The sequence below is a fragment of the Spinacia oleracea genome, chromosome 2 (assembly GCF_020520425.1).
Source record: "Spinacia oleracea cultivar Varoflay chromosome 2, BTI_SOV_V1, whole genome shotgun sequence".
Taxonomy (NCBI): domain Eukaryota; kingdom Viridiplantae; phylum Streptophyta; class Magnoliopsida; order Caryophyllales; family Amaranthaceae; genus Spinacia; species Spinacia oleracea.
In genome coordinates this window covers 30,816,666-30,834,533 of record NC_079488.1, presented here as the reverse complement: position 1 = coordinate 30,834,533, position 17,868 = coordinate 30,816,666, and the positions used below count along the sequence as shown (strand labels likewise).

General features: G+C 34.0%; 2 protein-coding genes across 2 annotated transcripts; one reads left to right on the top strand and one right to left on the bottom strand.

Annotated features, from left to right (window-relative positions):
• Nucleotides 1–7,227: 7,227 nt before the first annotated feature.
• On the top strand, nt 7,228–10,541 carry LOC130467319 (protein FAR1-RELATED SEQUENCE 5-like). Its single transcript, XM_056835794.1, has 5 exons — nt 7,228–8,282; nt 8,483–9,488; nt 9,597–9,686; nt 9,789–9,851; nt 9,933–10,541. Exons 1-5 carry the CDS (start codon nt 7,228–7,230, stop codon nt 10,539–10,541), a joined length of 2,823 nt encoding a protein of 940 aa, XP_056691772.1.
• Nucleotides 10,542–10,768: 227 nt separating this feature from the next.
• Nucleotides 10,769–17,860, bottom strand: LOC130467318 (uncharacterized). The gene is made up of 15 exons (XM_056835793.1): nt 17,810–17,860; nt 17,609–17,716; nt 17,110–17,337; nt 16,970–17,029; nt 16,780–16,884; nt 16,063–16,504; nt 15,089–15,416; nt 14,825–14,998; nt 13,346–14,373; nt 12,779–12,937; nt 12,540–12,699; nt 12,116–12,244; nt 11,869–12,012; nt 11,592–11,789; nt 10,769–11,413 (listed from the first exon to the last, which is right to left on the bottom strand). Exons 3-15 carry the CDS (start codon nt 17,300–17,302, stop codon nt 11,309–11,311), a joined length of 3,225 nt encoding a protein of 1,074 aa, XP_056691771.1. The 5' UTR covers nt 17,303–17,337; nt 17,609–17,716; nt 17,810–17,860; the 3' UTR covers nt 10,769–11,308.
• Nucleotides 17,861–17,868: the final 8 nt, after the last annotated feature.

Genomic DNA, 17,868 nt, shown 5'->3' with positions numbered 1-17,868 from the left:
ATTATGTAAAACAAAAATGGGTTAAGAAGTCTGAAGTTATAGTTGAAAAGGAACTCGAGGAAACCCGAGTTCCTGTAACTAACCTTTGATCTCTTTACAGATTCTAGTGAAGGGGAACAGCTCGTGGTATCTCGACAGCGGGTGTTCCAAACACATGACAGGAGACAAATCTAAATTCCTCTCACTAGAAGCCTACAATGGAGGAACTGTGACCTTTGGAGACAACATGAAAGGAGAAATTATTGGAATTGGAAAAGTTGGAAGGTCAAGTTCCTACGCCATTGAAAATGTATTTTTAGTCGAGAGTTTGATGCACAGTCTACTAAGCATCTCTCAATTCTGTGACAAAGGAAACTCTGTAAGTTTTACTTCTGAAAACTGTCAAATCATAAACAATAACACTGGGAAGGTTATTTTGGAAGGAACTCGTAAAGGGAACACATATTCTGTGGATCTCAATACAGTTCCCAGGAACAATCTAACCTGCCTCAGTGCCCTTGAAGAAAATTCCCTACTATGGCACAGGAGGTTTGGACATGCTAGTTTCTCGCTGCTTGACAAACTAAGATCAAAGGAACTGGTTCGAGGACTCCCCTCAATCAAGTTCCTAACTGATAAAGTGTGTGATGCATGTGCAAAAGGCAAGCATGTCCGAAGTTCCTTTAAATCTAAGAAATTGGTAAGCACCACAAAACCATTGGAACTCATCCATATGGACTTATGTGGACCAATGAGAATTCAAAGCAGAAGTGGGAAAAAATATGTATTAGTTATTGTTGATGATTACTCTCGCTTTACTTGGGTCATATTTCTAACAAGCAAGGATGAAACGTTTGATGAGTTTGTTACATTTTCAAAGAAAATCCAGAAAACCACAGGTCACCAACTGATCCATATAAGATCAGATCATGGAACAGAATTTGAAAACTACAAATTCGATGAATACTGCAAGGAACAAGGTATGGACCACAATTTCTCAGCTCCCAGAACTCCACAACAAAATGGAGTTGTTGAGAGGAAAAATAGAACCCTAGAGGACATGGCAAGAACCATGCTAATAGCCAGTTCCTTGCCTAGGAACTTCTGGGCTGAAGCAGTCAATACTGCTTGTTACATTATAAATAGAGTTATGATTCGAGCAATCCTAAACAAAACCCCCTATGAGCTACTAAAAGGTATAAAACCCAACATCTCTTACTTTAGAGCCTTTGGGAGCAAATGTTTTGTCCACAACAATGGAAAAAGGAACTTGGGGAAGTTTGATGAAAGAAGCGACGAGGCAGTGTTCCTAGGATATGCCTTAAATAGCAAGGCTTATAGAGTTTATAACAAAAGATCTATGTGTGTTGAGGAAAGTGTACATATAATATTTGATGAATCTAACAAAACTGACATAGTACAGGAACAAGAATTTTTCGAGATTGGTTTATCTCGTGCTGCAGAAAATGATGAGGAGTTCCAAATAAGCAAACACACAGCAAGAGGAACTGCTCAACAAAATCAAGAAGTTCCCGTACTAGAGGAACAAGCAGAAAACCAAGAAGATCCAGAAACAACACCAGAGGAACCCCAACAGGGAACTCAGGTCATAGAAGGAACTGACGAAAATGCCACAACACCAGTAGCTCAATTTCAACCTAAACCTTGGAAGCATCTAAAGTCCCACCCAATGGAACTCATTGTGAGTGACATCAGAAAAGGAACTCAGACAAGGTCACAACTAAGGAACTTTTGCGCATTCCACGCGTTCCTCTCCATATTTGAGCCAAGAAATCACACTGAGGCTCTGGAAGATGCTGACTGGATCATTGCCATGCAAGAAGAATTAAATGAATTCAAAAGAAACAAGGTATGGCACTTGGAACCCAAACCAAAGCATCAGAAGGTGATAGGGCTAAAATGGGTGTTCCGGAACAAGAAAGATGAACATGCAACAATCATAAGGAACAAAGCAAGGTTAGTGGTCAAAGGTTATAATCAACAGGAAGGCATTGACTTTGAAGAAACATTTGCACCTGTTGCTAGATTAGAAGCCATTAGAATCTTAATTGCTTTTGCTGCTTTCATGGGTTTTAAACTTTATCAAATGGATGTTAAATGTGCTTTCTTAAACGGTTTCTTAGAGGAAGATGTTTATGTGGAACAGCCCCCTGGATTTGAAAATCCCGAATTTCCAAATCACATTTACAAATTAGATAAGGCTCTCTATGGACTAAAACAAGCCCCTAGATCTTGGTACGAGAGATTATCAAAGTTCCTCCTTCAAAATGATTTTAAAAGAGGTAGAATAGACAAAACCTTATTCTTAAAATCTAGAGGAACTGACTTGTTAGTAGTTCAAATTTATGTTGATGATATATTATTTGGAGCAACTAATGAAAATTTGTGCAAAGATTTTGCAAGCTTGATGAGCAGTGAATTTGAAATGAGTATGATGGGGGAACTCAACTTCTTCCTTGGTTTACAAATCAAGCAAACCGAGGAGGGAATCATGATACACCAACAAAAGTATGTGAAGGAACTCCTAAAGAAATATGAGCTAGAATCAGCCAAAGTAAATCACACTCCCATGGGAACTGCTACCAGATTAGACACTGATCCAAATGGGAAAAGTGTGAATCAAACAAAATACAGAGGTATGATTGGATCTCTATTATATTTAACAGCCAGTAGACCTGACATTTCTTTTAGTGTAGGACTATGTGCAAGATTTCAATCAAATCCAAAGGAGTCCCATCTAACTGCGGTGAAAAGAATACTAAGATATCTCAAAGGAACTGATGACCTATGCCTTTACTATCCAAGAAGTGGATCCTTCGAGCTAAGAGGATATGCAGATGCTGATTATGCAGGTGACTTAGTGAATAGAAAAAGCACATCAGGTATGGTACAGTTCCTAGGTCCATGCATGGTTTCTTGGGGTTCCAAGAAACAGAATACTGTTGCTCTATCCACAGCTGAAGCTGAGTATGTAGCTGCTGCAGCTTGTTGCTCACAAATTCTATGGATAAAACAACAGCTAAGAGATTTTGGTATTATCTATGATTGTGTTCCTATCTATTGTGATAACACTAGTGCTATTTGTATTTCAAAAGATCCGGTTCATCATTCCCGAGTCAAACACATCCACATCAGACACCATTTCCTTAAAGATAATGTTGAGAAAGGTTTGATCAAATTAGACTTTTGCCAAACTGATCACCAAATTGCTGATATTTTAACTAAGCCTTTGAACAGAGAGAAACATGAGAAAATGAGAATGGAACTCGGAATGATCAAGCTAAGGTAATTGCCAAATTGGAGTTCCTCTAAGGCAAAAGCAAAAATCATGGTACATATAGACTATTACAAACACAAAATCTTGTGTGCAAACATAGTTGAAGCTTACCATCGTGGCAAATTCACTCACACTTCAAATGAGCAAGGTAAGCAGTTCCTTTCAAACTAGTTAAGTCAGAGATACGAAATTAAGCAAGTCAAAGTCAAACACAATTTTTTTCATTTTCCTTTTATTTTTATCTATTTATTTTTTTTAATTAAAAACCGAATACCCATATTCAAAGAATGTTTGGAACGGTTCCATTGGCAATAAATAGGAGAAACTCTTCACTTTCCACAATCAATCCATGCAACCCCCTTTCTCTCTCTCACACGCCTTCTCCACTGACATCACCTCTCCTTCCACCTATAAAAAAAAAAAAAAAACCTCAACCATGGTTCTCACAAGCAACAACACTGATCTCACATCCCTCAAACGAAAGAGAAACCCTTCATCTCCTGTTCCCATGGATACCTCACCCATTCAATCGCCAATTCCTCTTCGATCCCACAATCCAATGCTCGCAATCACTCAGGGGGAACAAACCAACACTGACATCGAAATGAAATCCCCAATCTCAAACCCTAGATCCTCCACAAGAAAATCCAAAAAACGACGAGTGGAAGCTTCTGGTGAAAACATCGAGGAAACAGAGGAGAATGCTCAAACTCAGGGGGAAGTAAAAGGGTCCAAGAAACTCACTGCAAAGGAAAACAATCTGGTCGAGGGGTTCGCAATCAACTCAACATGGTGTGAAGCCACGAAATTTAAAGAGTTGATGGAAATCCTTGAACAACAAAAGTGGGTAAGTCTGTTGAGTACCTATGCCAAATCCCCCTTAATTCCTGAAGCTATGAAAGAATTCTGCAAGAACTTTGCATGTGTTGATAATGTATGCTCAAGTAAAGTGAATGGAACTCGCATCGAATTTGATGCCTCTTATCTGGAACAGCTGTTTGGTACACCCAATAGGGGTTTTGATATGTGGCTCAAAGGTCAAATCACAGTGACCATAGATAATGTAGATGAGAAAGATATAGTTGGTTCCATTGGAGGAGATTCTAAAGTATCCACCTCCACCTCACACAACTGCTTTTCACCTCTTCAAAAATTACTGTTTAATATTGTGTGGAGAGGTGTAGTTCCTCGAACTCAGAAAAGGAACATAGCAAGTCTGTTTGATGCATGTCTCATGTATTGTCTTGAAAGGAAAATTCCCATAAACTTTCCTGCAATCATGATCAAACACTTATCCACCTGTATCCCCAAATTCAAAATTCCATACTCCTCCCTTCTTACAGAAATCTTCAAAAGCTTCTCAGTTGACCTTAGCCCATACTTTGTGATTCCCTTAAAATCCACCCAAATCCTTCAACTTGAAATGCTCCATCTATTAAATCTTAAAGTGGTTCAGGGTAAAGTCATTAGGGCTGGAAAGGAAGAGAAACAAGATGAGGAAGATCAGGAAGGAATTGCAGTTAAAGAAGAAGTGGAGGAGGAGGAGGAACTCGAACAAATAGAGGTCCCTTTACCTCGAGGGAACAGGAAGAGTGTAGGAAAAAGAAAGAGCATGAGGGTAGCAATGAAGGAGAACAAGAAAAGAGGGCCTGTCTTCATGGAAATAAATGAGGAAGGGGATGTCAAGGAGATGCCCATAGAGGAGGATGCTGTTCCACTGAATCAAGAGGAACTGCCTGAAACTGTTAGGCCAAGAAAAAGGACACCCAGATCCTCCAAAAAGTCCAAAGCTCGTCGTGTTCCATCTGAACAGGAACATGTTCAAGATCATGGGGGTGCCTGGAACACAAAGGATGATCAGATATTGGAGCTAAAGGCAACAGTTGCTCGTCTGGTGGAACTACAGGAGGGAACAGATCACAGGATTAGCTCAATGCAGGCCCACATAGGTGCATTGGTTACAAGTGTCAAGACTCTCCAAAACGATCTTCACCACTACTCAGAACAAGCCAATGCAACTCGTGCCACAATCCTCACCAAGATCAACAATCTGGAATCTTTTGAGGAGACTGTGATAGAAGAAACTGCTGGTTCTGGTTCCCCATCCCAAGCCTAAATCACCCTATCCCATGTTTCTTTTATCTTTTGCCATGGAACAATCTTTTTAATTTGCTTTCGGTTTGTATAATTTTTAAACTTGGGTATTTGTTCCATCTTATTTTGACTTGCTTGGTTACACATATCTATGCTTTCTAGTCTTGATCATTACTGCTTGCTTTCAATTTATTGTATGAGTTAGTTTAATACTTTGAGGCTAGCTTAACTTGCCAAACGTTGATCGTGGGGCACTGTGTTTGGAATGGCTATATTTCGTGCTATGCTTTTTGTTGATGTCAACAGGGGGAAGTCATGGGTGCAAACTTCCAAGGCACACTCAATCCAGTTCCTGAATCAATCTCTCTGAATCTCTCTGTAAGCCAAGGGTGCTCCTCTTTCTTCTCTCTAATCTTTCTCTTTTGTTTTTCAATTTTTATGTTCTGTTTCACAATAGTCTGTATAAGTTCTTGTTTGTTTGTACTTACTCTCTTTGTAAAAAGTTTGCAAGTGTTGTCATCACCAAAAAGGGGGAATATTGTTGTTCCTAAGTTTTGGTTGATGACACACACATATTGCAAACTTCCTGATTATGGTTGCTAAATGACTTTGAACAGGCATATGCCCAAGTTTCTATTAGGATAGGAACTTGAATAAACTGGTGAAGTTCCTGAGGTACACTTGGAACAGTCAATGGAGTTTCAGAGCTGGAAGTTGTATCTGTTCCAGTTTGAAGTCACAAGAGGAGCAACACAGTTACATATCAAGAGTTCCGAATATCCACAAGAACTATTACAGACTCATAGCCAAGAGTTCCTGTGTTAGCTAGAGAGGAACTCATCAATGTTCCTTGGCTGGAACGTCTGAAGCTTCTGAGTTGCAAGTTCCAGACAAAGGGAAGACATGAAGTCTAGGTAGTCCACTGTACTTAGAATTTTATGTAAATATTAATTATGCTAATGGTATATAGAGTACTCAAGGAACTTATGATTTAATTAGGCCATTTATTTTATTGGAAGCAATTTTTATGGAAAACATTTTCATAAATAAAAACAAGTTTTGCATATTTAATATAAAATAGATTTACGTTTTATTTTATTTAAACAAAACTTATTTTCCTAAAAATTCTCCTAAGTTTTTGTAGATAAATAAAATCTGTTTTAAAGAAATATTTTAGGGTTTGATTGAGTCAAATCACCAACTGCTTTATGGCTGAACGTGGGAAGTGGTCTTCCCCTTGTTCCTCAAGTCAAGGGACGTGGAGACCAAAGTGCTGGCAGTTAGCAGTTGAGGTTTTGAAGGGAACTAACCCTAAGGATAAACACTATAAAAGGGAAATCGTTTTTGGTTTAAAGTACACAAACATTCTGAGAGTTTTTGCTTTCCTAAAAACGTTTTGTCTAAGATTTTCTAAAACAGTTTGTGTCCTAGTTAATTCAAAGTTCCTAAGTTTCTTATATCCTCACAAAAGCATTATTAATATCTAGAGTTATCCAAACACGAATTATATTTTGTATTAGTAAGGATAGAGTTATCCTGTTTAGACTTAGAGTTTAAGTCTGAGAGAGAGAAGTTAAGGAGTTGTAATCGAAGTAGATTACTGTGAGGAACACGAGTTTGAGAGGAACTTGTGTTGGAGAGATTATTGTAATCGAGGCATTACCATAATAAAAGAATTCTCTTCTTGATTAGTATCAAGAAGTTTTCACAATTGTTGTTATTGTCTTCTCTATTCTCAGTTTCTTGATTGTTTCTTAAGTTCCGCAAGAAACTTTATCAAAGTTCTAATTACAATTCACCCCCCCCCCCTCTTGTGCGTGTTCCTACTGGAATAACAGTCAGAATCTATGTTAATGATGAAGGAAGTTAAAAATGAAGACGAAGCTTATGATTTGTATAATGAATATGCTTTTAGTAAAGGTTTTGGTATTAGGGTTGGGAAAGGTCGGAAGCGTCAAAACAGTGAATTTTATACTATGAAACGGTTCTTGTGTAGCTGTGAAGGGGTTAAAGATGAAAAAAGGAAGAGAACAAGGTCTTATGCTAGATTGGATACGCGTACTGGGTGTACTGCTTTTGTTCAGTTTTCTATTGGTAAAGATGGTGTATGGACGGTTGTGAATCATAATATGATTCATAATCATGCTATGGTTCCTCTAAATAAGAGGCATTTGATAAGATCACAAAGGAAGGTTAGTAAGGAGGCTCTTTACTTTATGTCTACTTTAAAAGCTAGTGGTGTTAAAGTGTCTGATACCTTGAGGGTTTTGAGGAAAGAAGTAGGCGGATCACCTATGGTCGGTTTTACAGCTAGTGATGCTTATAATGCTTTATCACGTGCAAAAGCTAATAAACTTGAAGGTCATGACTGTCATCAGTTAATCAAGTATTTTGCTCAGAGAAATTCTAGTGAAGAAGGTTTTTATTATGACTTTGAGCTTAGTGAAGAAGAGGGACTTTTAAGTTTCTTTTGGCGTGATGGTCGGATGAAGAGAGATTATGATTATTTTGGGGATTTATTGGTTTTTGATACTACTTATAGGACCAATAAATATGATATGATTTGTGCTCCTTTTGTTGGTATGAACCATCATTCTAATAATGTTATGTTTGGAATGGGTTTTGTTATCAATGAAAAAACCGAATCTTTTAATTGGCTTTTTCAAACTTTCCTTACATCCATGGGTGGAAATCCCCCAATAACCATTATGACAGACCAAGCTCCATCCATTGCTGCTGGGATAAGGAATGTTTTTCCAGATGCTAGACATAGATTATGTACGTGGCATATTGGGGAAAATTCAAAGAAGCATATTGGGCAGTATAGAGCTTTAGATGGTTTTTCTGACATATTCAATTATCTTCTGAAGTATTGTGAAACTGCTGCTGAGTTTGAATATCATTGGCCAAGGTAATTAATTTGGATTACTTATTTACTTTTAATTAATAAATAATATGTACTTGTAACCTTATGAACATCTACTTACAAACAAATGAACATTTAGGAATTTCATGTTATTACTAAGTTATATGCTTTCTGATCGACTTTGATCAAATAGGTATATTCCGATGAACAAATTTGATTTTTATATTGAACATTTTGTTTTTCAGAATGTTGACTCACTATAAATGCGTTGAAAATCCATGGTTGAAGAATTTATATACAATTAGAGAGATGTGGTGTCCTGCTTATTCTAAGAATTATTGGTCTGGTGGTGTGTTATCATCACAGCGATGTGAAACTACCAACAAGTCAGTTTCCCATCGACTTGATAAGACACAAGGGTTATGTGATTTTTATCATGTTTTTTTGGATGTTATTTCTGATTGGAGGAGCAAAGAGAATGGTCATGACTACAGAAATTGGAAAGGTAGACCAGAAGTTGCAGCTGCAAATTGCGGAATTCTTCTTCATGCGAGAAAGATTTACACTATAGAAGCATATGTTTTGTTTGAAGAACAATTTCTTAAAGGGATGGCATGTTCTCAAGAAGAAATACGTGGAAACACAGCTATAGAGAAAAGTTATTATGTGTGGAGGCCTAAAAAAGACTTGATTAAACATGAAGTTCGGTTTAACCAAGAGACTTTTGCAGTGGATTGTACTTGTCAGTACTTTACTGAAATGGGTTTTTTATGTTCTCATGCGCTTCGTGTTTATCATGTGCATTGTGTCCCAGAGATTCCCAATCTTTATATATTGAAGAGGTGGACAAAAGCGGCTATGTGCAGTCATTTGGTTGAAGATGATGGGGAAAAGTCTAATATAGTTGCGGCTTCTGTTTGGAGGGCACAGACCCTTAGGAATTTTGTTAAGCTTGTTATGTCTAGTCAAGATTCTCTTCAAGCTAGGGCTGAGGTTGATTCTGCCTTTGGTCTTTTAAAAGAAAAAGTGGAGAGTATTAGGGGTACTATTGATTTTTCTGATCCTAAAGAGGGTGAAGATATCTTTGTGCCGTTAGTAAAAAACCCACAGAATTTAAGGAAAAAAGGTGAGAGGAATGACAGATTGAAGGGTACAGTTGAGAAAATCTACAATAAAGCTAAAGGGAATTGGAGGAGGAGGAAAGCAAAATTTACAGATGCAACAAGGTTTAAGGCTCAATCTGCAGTCATGGTAAATATTTATTAATATTGAACATATATGTTTTATAAACTGATCATTTGCTTATAACTAATTGAACATTTTTGTTTTTTTTTTTTTTTTTTTGCTTGGTTTTTGCAGGAGTTGGATGAAGTTGGTGCTCCTGTGATTTTTTCTAATTCTCTTAGTGACTCATCTGATCTAGTTGTACTAGATCCATCACTATTTCAGGTTTTTTTTCTTGCGAAGTTTGAACATTTAGTTATAAATATAGTAACATTTACTTGATAAATGATCACTATATTATTTCACGTTGATGCTTCTTTTCCAAAGCCACCTCCAAAATATTTTAGAAGAGGTGCAGCTGTTGATAAAAATGTAGAATCATCGGACAAGGTAGATATTAATATTTAATTCTTTAAAGTGAATATTTAAATTTCTGTTTTTGAATGTCTTTACATTTTGTGTCAATTTTAGGAAAACAATTCAACAAATGAAACATCAAATGATTCATATATTCATGGAAGTACTAAAACCGATGCATGTACAAAAGTTAAAGCACCATTGGCTACTAAAGCACCATCGGCTACTAAAGCACCATCGGCTACTAAAGCACCATCGGTTAATAAAGCACCATCGGCTACTAAAGCACCATCGGTTAATAAAGCACCATTGGCTACTAAAGGAACATCAGCCACTAAAGCAAAAAAGGATCAGCAGAGATTTGAGTATAATATCAAGAGTGCATTTGACTTGGGACTTTCACCAACACCGATGCTTACTAAAGTTTCATCTGTTACTAAAGCTCCATCTTGTACTGAAGCTAAAGTTCAACGACCTATTCATGCTTCAGAAATTATTCAAGTAGTACCTACAGTTCACGGATCTATTCAGGCTGAAAAAATTACTCAAGTTGGATCTAAGGTTCAAGGACCTCAAGTTTCATTGGTTACTAAACCTCCGTTGGGTATTAAAGGATCTCATCAATCTGCTAATGATCAAGCTTATTTGAAATTTAAGTATGATGCTTTCTTAGCTCTTTTTGATGAATCAATGGCTGCTGAAGAAGCCATTAAAAGTCAATGATTTAGTAACTGTTGATTATTGAGTTGAACATTTAGTTTTAATAGAATGAACATTGAGTTCAAACATTTTGAACATATAGTTTTAATAGAATGAACATTTAGTTCAAGTAGTACGTGCTCTTTTTCTGTTTGATCATTTAGTTTTAATAGAATGAACATTGAGGTCAAACATTTTGAACATCACCTTTTTTCATAATATTTTATGTTTGAATTTTTTTTTTTTTTTTAAGGCATCCTTCTGAAATTTATGAACATTTTAATCAAATATATTCAACATTATCTACTTTTGTTCACTTGATTTTGAACAATACGTATTTGTTAATGTGTTTTCTTTAAAGGTTTTGAACAATACGTATTTCAAAGTGAATATTCTATATGAAAATTTTGAGCATTAAGTATTTTAATAATGAACATTTTATTGAAATACAATAAATATCAGTAATTTAATAATTGAACGTTGTATGAATCATATTGATTATTACCTATTTTTACAATGAACATTGTTTAACGATATTAATCATTATATGTAACTTTCATCAATCAAGCAGTTAAAAAACATTTATTTTGTATGCATTATTGATTTGGAGTATTTGTTTGTGCATTGGATTTTCTACAGCAAAGGAAACTGAATATTAAACATAAAGGAAATGAACACCAAGTTATATGTTTTTGAACAAACCACCAAAATACCAAAATATTGTCTTTACATTGTACTAAAAATCTATCTATTGTTTGTTAACCTTGAAATACTATCTGCTTAATTTTTCATTAACTCCTCCATGCTTCATTTATGTTTGACTCATGCATTTCATTTTGCTTTGAAAGCATTAGGAGACCACAGAAAGTGACACGAAGCTTCCTTATTTGATTTGTCTGTATATCAAAAATAAAAATAAAAAAATTAAAAATGTTTTATAAAATCCAAATATTAAATTATAAATTTGAGGAATATAAAAGAAATTCAACAGGCAGAACAATAAAACAGAAAAGACCAAAACAATAAAAATAAATGAACAAAATACAAAAGAAGAATGAACAAAATTCAACTTACATCATTTGCCTTCAAGTCACATATCCATTCATGTTCTGGATCACCAGTATAGGTCTCCATGTGCTTCATGACATACACACCGCAGTTTGTATAGTCTTTCATGCTTCTCCATTTCATCTTGACCAAATTCATTTCATACTTTTGCATTGGTTCTACCTCATATCCAAATGTGCCCATATATTTTGCAAAAGCATCCAACTGGAATTTATGTTCATAAATGTAAGATAATTATCTACGATGTTTCAAATATACATTTTATGAATGATTTATTTCTTACCACAACTTCTGGGTGTCCCTCATATTTATCCTCAAATTTTACATTTCTTGGTAGAGGCCTGTTGTCAATTACATCCACAGTTGCATTGTAATGGTTGATGACTAGGAGATAGAAGTGTTTTGCAGCAAGAACAGGGATGAATATCTGAAAAAGAGGTAATTATTTAACTTAAAAACAATGAACAAATTACAAACATTAAAATGAACATTAAAGTTTGAAGAATGGGTTAGTAGTTATATAGGTTTACCTGTTTAAATTGATGAATGTTTTTGAAATTATAGTTAACCAGTTCTTCGTTAACCCTTCTGTTAAAATCCTCAAGCCTTTTTTCGTAGGAGGATCCTGCTGGACACACCTTGTTTGTGCACATAATATGCTGCATTTAAACATAATCAACATTCAATTATAAATATATGTAAAATTAGTTACAATGATAATGAAAATTTCAATTTAATCATTTGTAATTTTTATCTTAATTTTGTAGAACATTAATTATTTCAATAATGAATATTGTATTTCAAAATTTTGAACATTATGTATTGTAATTATGAACATTCTATTTAAATATATTAAACATTACTTGTTTTAATATTGAACATTCTTTTTAATAAAATTGATCATTTTATATAAACAAAATGAACATTTTAAATAACATCAATTATTATACTTACATATGGAACTGTTGAAAGGAAGAGTTTATCTTTATGGCCCTTTGCATTTAGATACTTTGACCATGAATCAATCACACAGTCAACCACTTCCACTTCATCAACCAGTGTTTTCATGTCCTCTCTATTGATGTAGTTGTATCCATCAAAATAAAGAACCTCACTACAAACAGGAAGTAAATTAGGAGGAAGTATAAGAATTTAAATTTTAAATTATTTTTACGTGAAATTAAAGAAAATACCTGTTGTCCTGACCACTTAAGACATAATCTGCTAGGCTTTGATGCATTGTGTCCAGATTTTTGAACAAGTCTCGATACTTGACCAAATATGGAGAAGAGAAGGCAGCCGGTAGTTTGTGAATCCTTTGAGGTCTTTTTCCTTTGTCACCTTTCTCATTTCTGTATATACAAAAAATTTAACAAAAAATCAACATAATTATAAATTGAACATATAAGATTACTAATATGAACATATAAGATTAAGAGTACCAAAAATTTAACAAAAAATCAACATAATTATAAAATGAACATATAAGATTAAGAGTATGAACATATAAGATTAAGAGTATGAACATATAAAGTAAAAAGAATGAACAAAAGGTACAAAAAGAAAGAACATAACATTCAAAAAGAATGATCCAAAAAAATTTAACAGGTTTGAAAAGGATAGAACAAAAACTAGAAGAGTATGACATATTATTATGACATTTTAAATAACCAAAACATTATTATGTCTTTAAAATAGTTTTCATAATATAACCAAAGTTTCACAAATACTAATTCAGTTTTAATACAGTTAAAATTTACCCTTCTCCTTCATCTTCTTTTTCTCCTTTGTCTTCAAAAATTTCGTCCAATTTCAAATCTGTTTTTGTGCTTGAAATTAATGTTGATATTGAGACTTCATTCAATGGAGTTTTTGGTGAAGGAAGAGAAGATTGTTCTGCACCAACAGATAGTTCAGCTTCCACTGGTTGTTGCACCTGCGACTGTGTAGGAGTATGAGGTTCTGCTGGCTCCTCAACCATTTGTTGTGCAACCGTGTTCTCAACCACTTGTGGTTCAGCACTTTCATTTTTCTTATTTTTTGCAGGCTGCTCCTCGACCCCATCTGGTGTAACCTTCTTCTCAATCACTTGTGGTGCAGAAACCTCTTCATTTCTCACTTCTGGTGCAGGCTCCTCTTCAATTACATTAGTTACAGGCATCATTTCTGATACATGCAACTCAGGCTCCACTGTAGCTTCATCCGAGCTCACAATCTTCTCTTCTTGTACAACAATCTCCTCCACTGTTGTTTTTGGTTTTTCTGAAGCTGGTTCACTCACTTCTGATTCTGCTTGCATCATTTTCTTAGCTTTTGCAATTTCATTTTCTTTTTTCTCTTCCTCCCTTCTTTGTTTTAGATTCAGCATAGCAGAAGCCAAAGATTCATCTATTTCTTCAAGTGACAAATTTGGCGTAGAGGTGGATGTACCAGCTTTCTCACGTTTCAACTTGTCATCATCTATTATCGGTGATGGTGAAAGTCCCAAGTCGAATGCATTCTTGATATCATACTCATATCTCTTCTTATCCTTTTTTGCTTTGTTTTTCTCCAGCTCAATTGCATCCAACAACTCCTTTTCTTTTTCCAACAGAGCCTTAATGAAGTCACCAGACCACTCATCTTGGCTTAATGATGGTTCTTTTGCCATTTTTGACAAGAACTCTTCCACTTTAGATACCAACTCATTTCCTGGGAAGAATTCTTGCGCCTTCTTCAGTGAATCAGAAAGCTTTGACAAATTGTCACCAACAGCTTGAATTATACCGACAAACTCATCCATAAACTCCTGTGTTTTAAAACCCATTGACATATATTAGGGAATAGTAAACTTTTAGGTGTTTCAGTTTGAACATTTAAAAGTAGAACTATGAACAACTATATATACTGAATGACACTTGTGCACATATACAATATATAAATAAATAGGCTTGAACACTTATTTTTTATCATTTATTGATACAGTTTGAATAAATAACTAAAGAAGTTTGAACATTTTATCTTTATATATTGCACAAATTCTTCATTATGTTATGTTATGATATGTCTTAGAGAGGTATGAACATTATATGCAAAAATAAAGAACATTTAAGCAAAGGGTTATGAGCATTTATTTATATATGTTCTAAAAATATTATTTAACATATTAAAGGAAGGAACATAAAATTAATATTACCCATATTTATATTTGGCAGAAGAATTAAATTTAATCTATTAGAATTTGATGTATTTAATAATACCTTGCGAGTTTGTTTTTCTTCAATATTGATTTTGGGTAACACCTTCCCCAATCCAAAGCCACTTTCCTCCAATTTATTCCGTTTGTGTCCTATTTCCTTTGTCCAGCAGGACACAAGTGGAATTCGTCTTGGAGGAAAAAAGTTCATTCTTTGAACTCTGTCAAAATAGAAAATCTGACATTCAAAGTATAAGTGTTAGAAAATCTCTAAGATTGATCAAGTACATTAAAATCATCAATTTAGAAGGTGTAAATGAAGTTATACCGTCAATAACGGCAATGGTCCTGTGAAAAATGTTGCTTTGTCCTTTTGTTTCAGGTTTTTCTTATACTGTGCAGTAGTTGAGAGCAGTGTCTCCCACACATACTTGCACCAATTCAAGTTCCGGATCTGCTCATGATTCATCATTGAGAACAAAAATTTGAAGTATGCTTGGTTTGACAACGTGCTCTTGATCAACGTGTTGACAGTGACCACCAAGAAGCTTGTAATGAAATTTGCATCCGGTCCAGCCTCAATTTGGTCTTCTTGACTGTAGTACTTTAAAATTTTCTGAACTGATGGGACCTTATTCCCAAAGATCTTTTTCCAACTGTTTATTTAAATGAGCAAAATTTAATTAAGATAAACATTCCCAAACAGAAAGAACAACCAATATAAAAAGAAAGAACAAACTCAACAACAACTATGAACAATTATGAACAATTATATGAATCAGGGTTATAGAAAAAGAACAAGCATAGACATATGAACAAAATTTAATTAAGAAAAACAAAATTTAATAAATATGAACAAAATTTATTTAGGTTTCCACTTTTCATGTATTACTGTCTTCTTCCATCTGTTTTTGTTAATGAACAAAATTTAATTAAGGAAAATATTTTGAACATAAGACTAAAAACTTTGAACATAAAGGAAAAAAACTTTGAACATAATGGAGAAAAGGTTTGAACATATTGGAGAAGCTTTAAACATATTAGGGAAATTTTTTGAACATAATTGATAAAAACTTTGAACATAAGAAGGAAAAACTATGAATAATTCTATGAGAAACACAGAAAAAACTTTTTCTCATTATAATTGTAGTAAAACTTTCAAATTCTGAATGTATATTAAGCCATACACAATTGAACAAATAACTTTAAGAAAAAGAACATTTGTAGTACATGCATAATGCAGTTAGATTTTTGAAGTCTATAATATATTGAAAATATAAGTATAGATTTAAGATCATTTACCTTGCCATGAATGCAGAAAACTCTTCACTAGCCTTGTCAGACTTTGCCTCAACTATGTCTACTTCACCGCTAGGAAGGCCATATATCTTTTTCACGTCCTCAAATTCTATCAGGATTTTCTCATTCTTCGGCAGATAAAGATATTGGTTGTTTTCCTCAAAGTTGTTACATAGCCATGTAACAAATTGTTGGGATGAAGTAGGTAGCTGGAAATCTAGCAATGCTCCTAGACCGATATTCCGAACGGCCTCCTTCTTCTGTTCATTCATCATGGAAATGAAACTGATGAATTTTCCATGTCCTCCTCTAACTCCAGTTTTTTCTTCCTCTTCTTCTGCTACTTTTTCCTTGTAAACAGCAATTGATTTCTTTGGTTTCTTTTTTGCAGGAACTTCTTTGGTAATCATCGCCAAAGGGGAAACCTCCCGTTCCACAATTAAAGCTGATTAACAAAACCAAAAATTAATGATGCATATTGTATTTCAAAATTTTGTAGAACATTAATTATTTCAATAATGAATATTGTATTTCAAAATTTTGAACATTATGTATTGTAATTATGAACATTCTATTTAAATATATTAAACATTACTTGTTTTACTATTGAACATTCTTTTTAAGAAAATTGATCATTTTATATAAACAAAATGAACATTTTAAATAACATCAATTATTATACTTACATATGGAACTGTTGAAAGGAAGAGTTTATTTTACCTTTTTCTATATTTTCTTCCTTCACTTCATATTCTTCATCAGTTATTTTCCTTTTTGTTTTTCTTTCAGCAGGTAGGTTTGCTTTTGCTGCTGTTCTTTTTGATGCTGGAAAAGGAACACGTATAAGTAAGTTTTAATAACAATTGTAGAATTTTTAATTTTATGGAGAACAAATAAATTTTAATTTTACCTATTTTTTGTCTTTGTTTTTCAAACTGAACCAACCTCTCTTTCACCGGTACTGTTTTCTCTGTTGGAGAAGAACATACAATTAAGAAGTTTTGATAAACATGTAATACAATGTTTAATATTTTAGTATACTAAATATACCTTTTGGCATCTTGTTTTGTTCTTTTTCTTCTTCTTCTTCCCATTCTTCATCTTCCTCATTTTCCTCATCTTCTTCCTCTTCTTCCTCTTCTTCCTCATTTTGTTCTTCCTCCTCTTCTTGCTCTTCTTCATCATTTCCCTCTAACTCCTCTTCTTCTTGAACCTCTTCTTCTTCTTCCTTTCTTTTTTTCATTTTCCTTTTTCCTTTAACATTGACTTTTGCAAGTTCTGTGAACAGAACAAAATAGTAAAAATGTTTGAACATATTACCCAAAAACTTTGAACGAAATAGTAAAGCTTTGAATATAATGGAGAAAACTTTGAACTTAATATAGAAAACTTTTGAACATGATGGAGAAAAACTTTGAACATATAACCAAATAGTTTGAATAACTGTGAGATAAAAACAGAAAGAATTTTTATCCAAACAAAAATAACATTTTATGATAACCAAATGAACGTTCTTTGAAAAAACTTTGAACAATGTTAAATGTAATACCTGTTTTCTGTTCTTCTTTCACTTCTTCAATATCATTTTTCTTATTTCTTTTCAATGCACTCCTAAGAGGAAGAATTCTTCCCTTAACAGGTGCTTTTTTTTCAACTCCTGTAAAAAAAATTACAATGTATTTAACATATTAACATTTTATCAATTATCTTAAATTATTTTTTAACACTGTTTTTTTGTAAATATGTTTACCTTTTTGTTTTTTTATTTTTATTATCTCAACATTCAAAGGCTCATCCTCATCTTCTTTT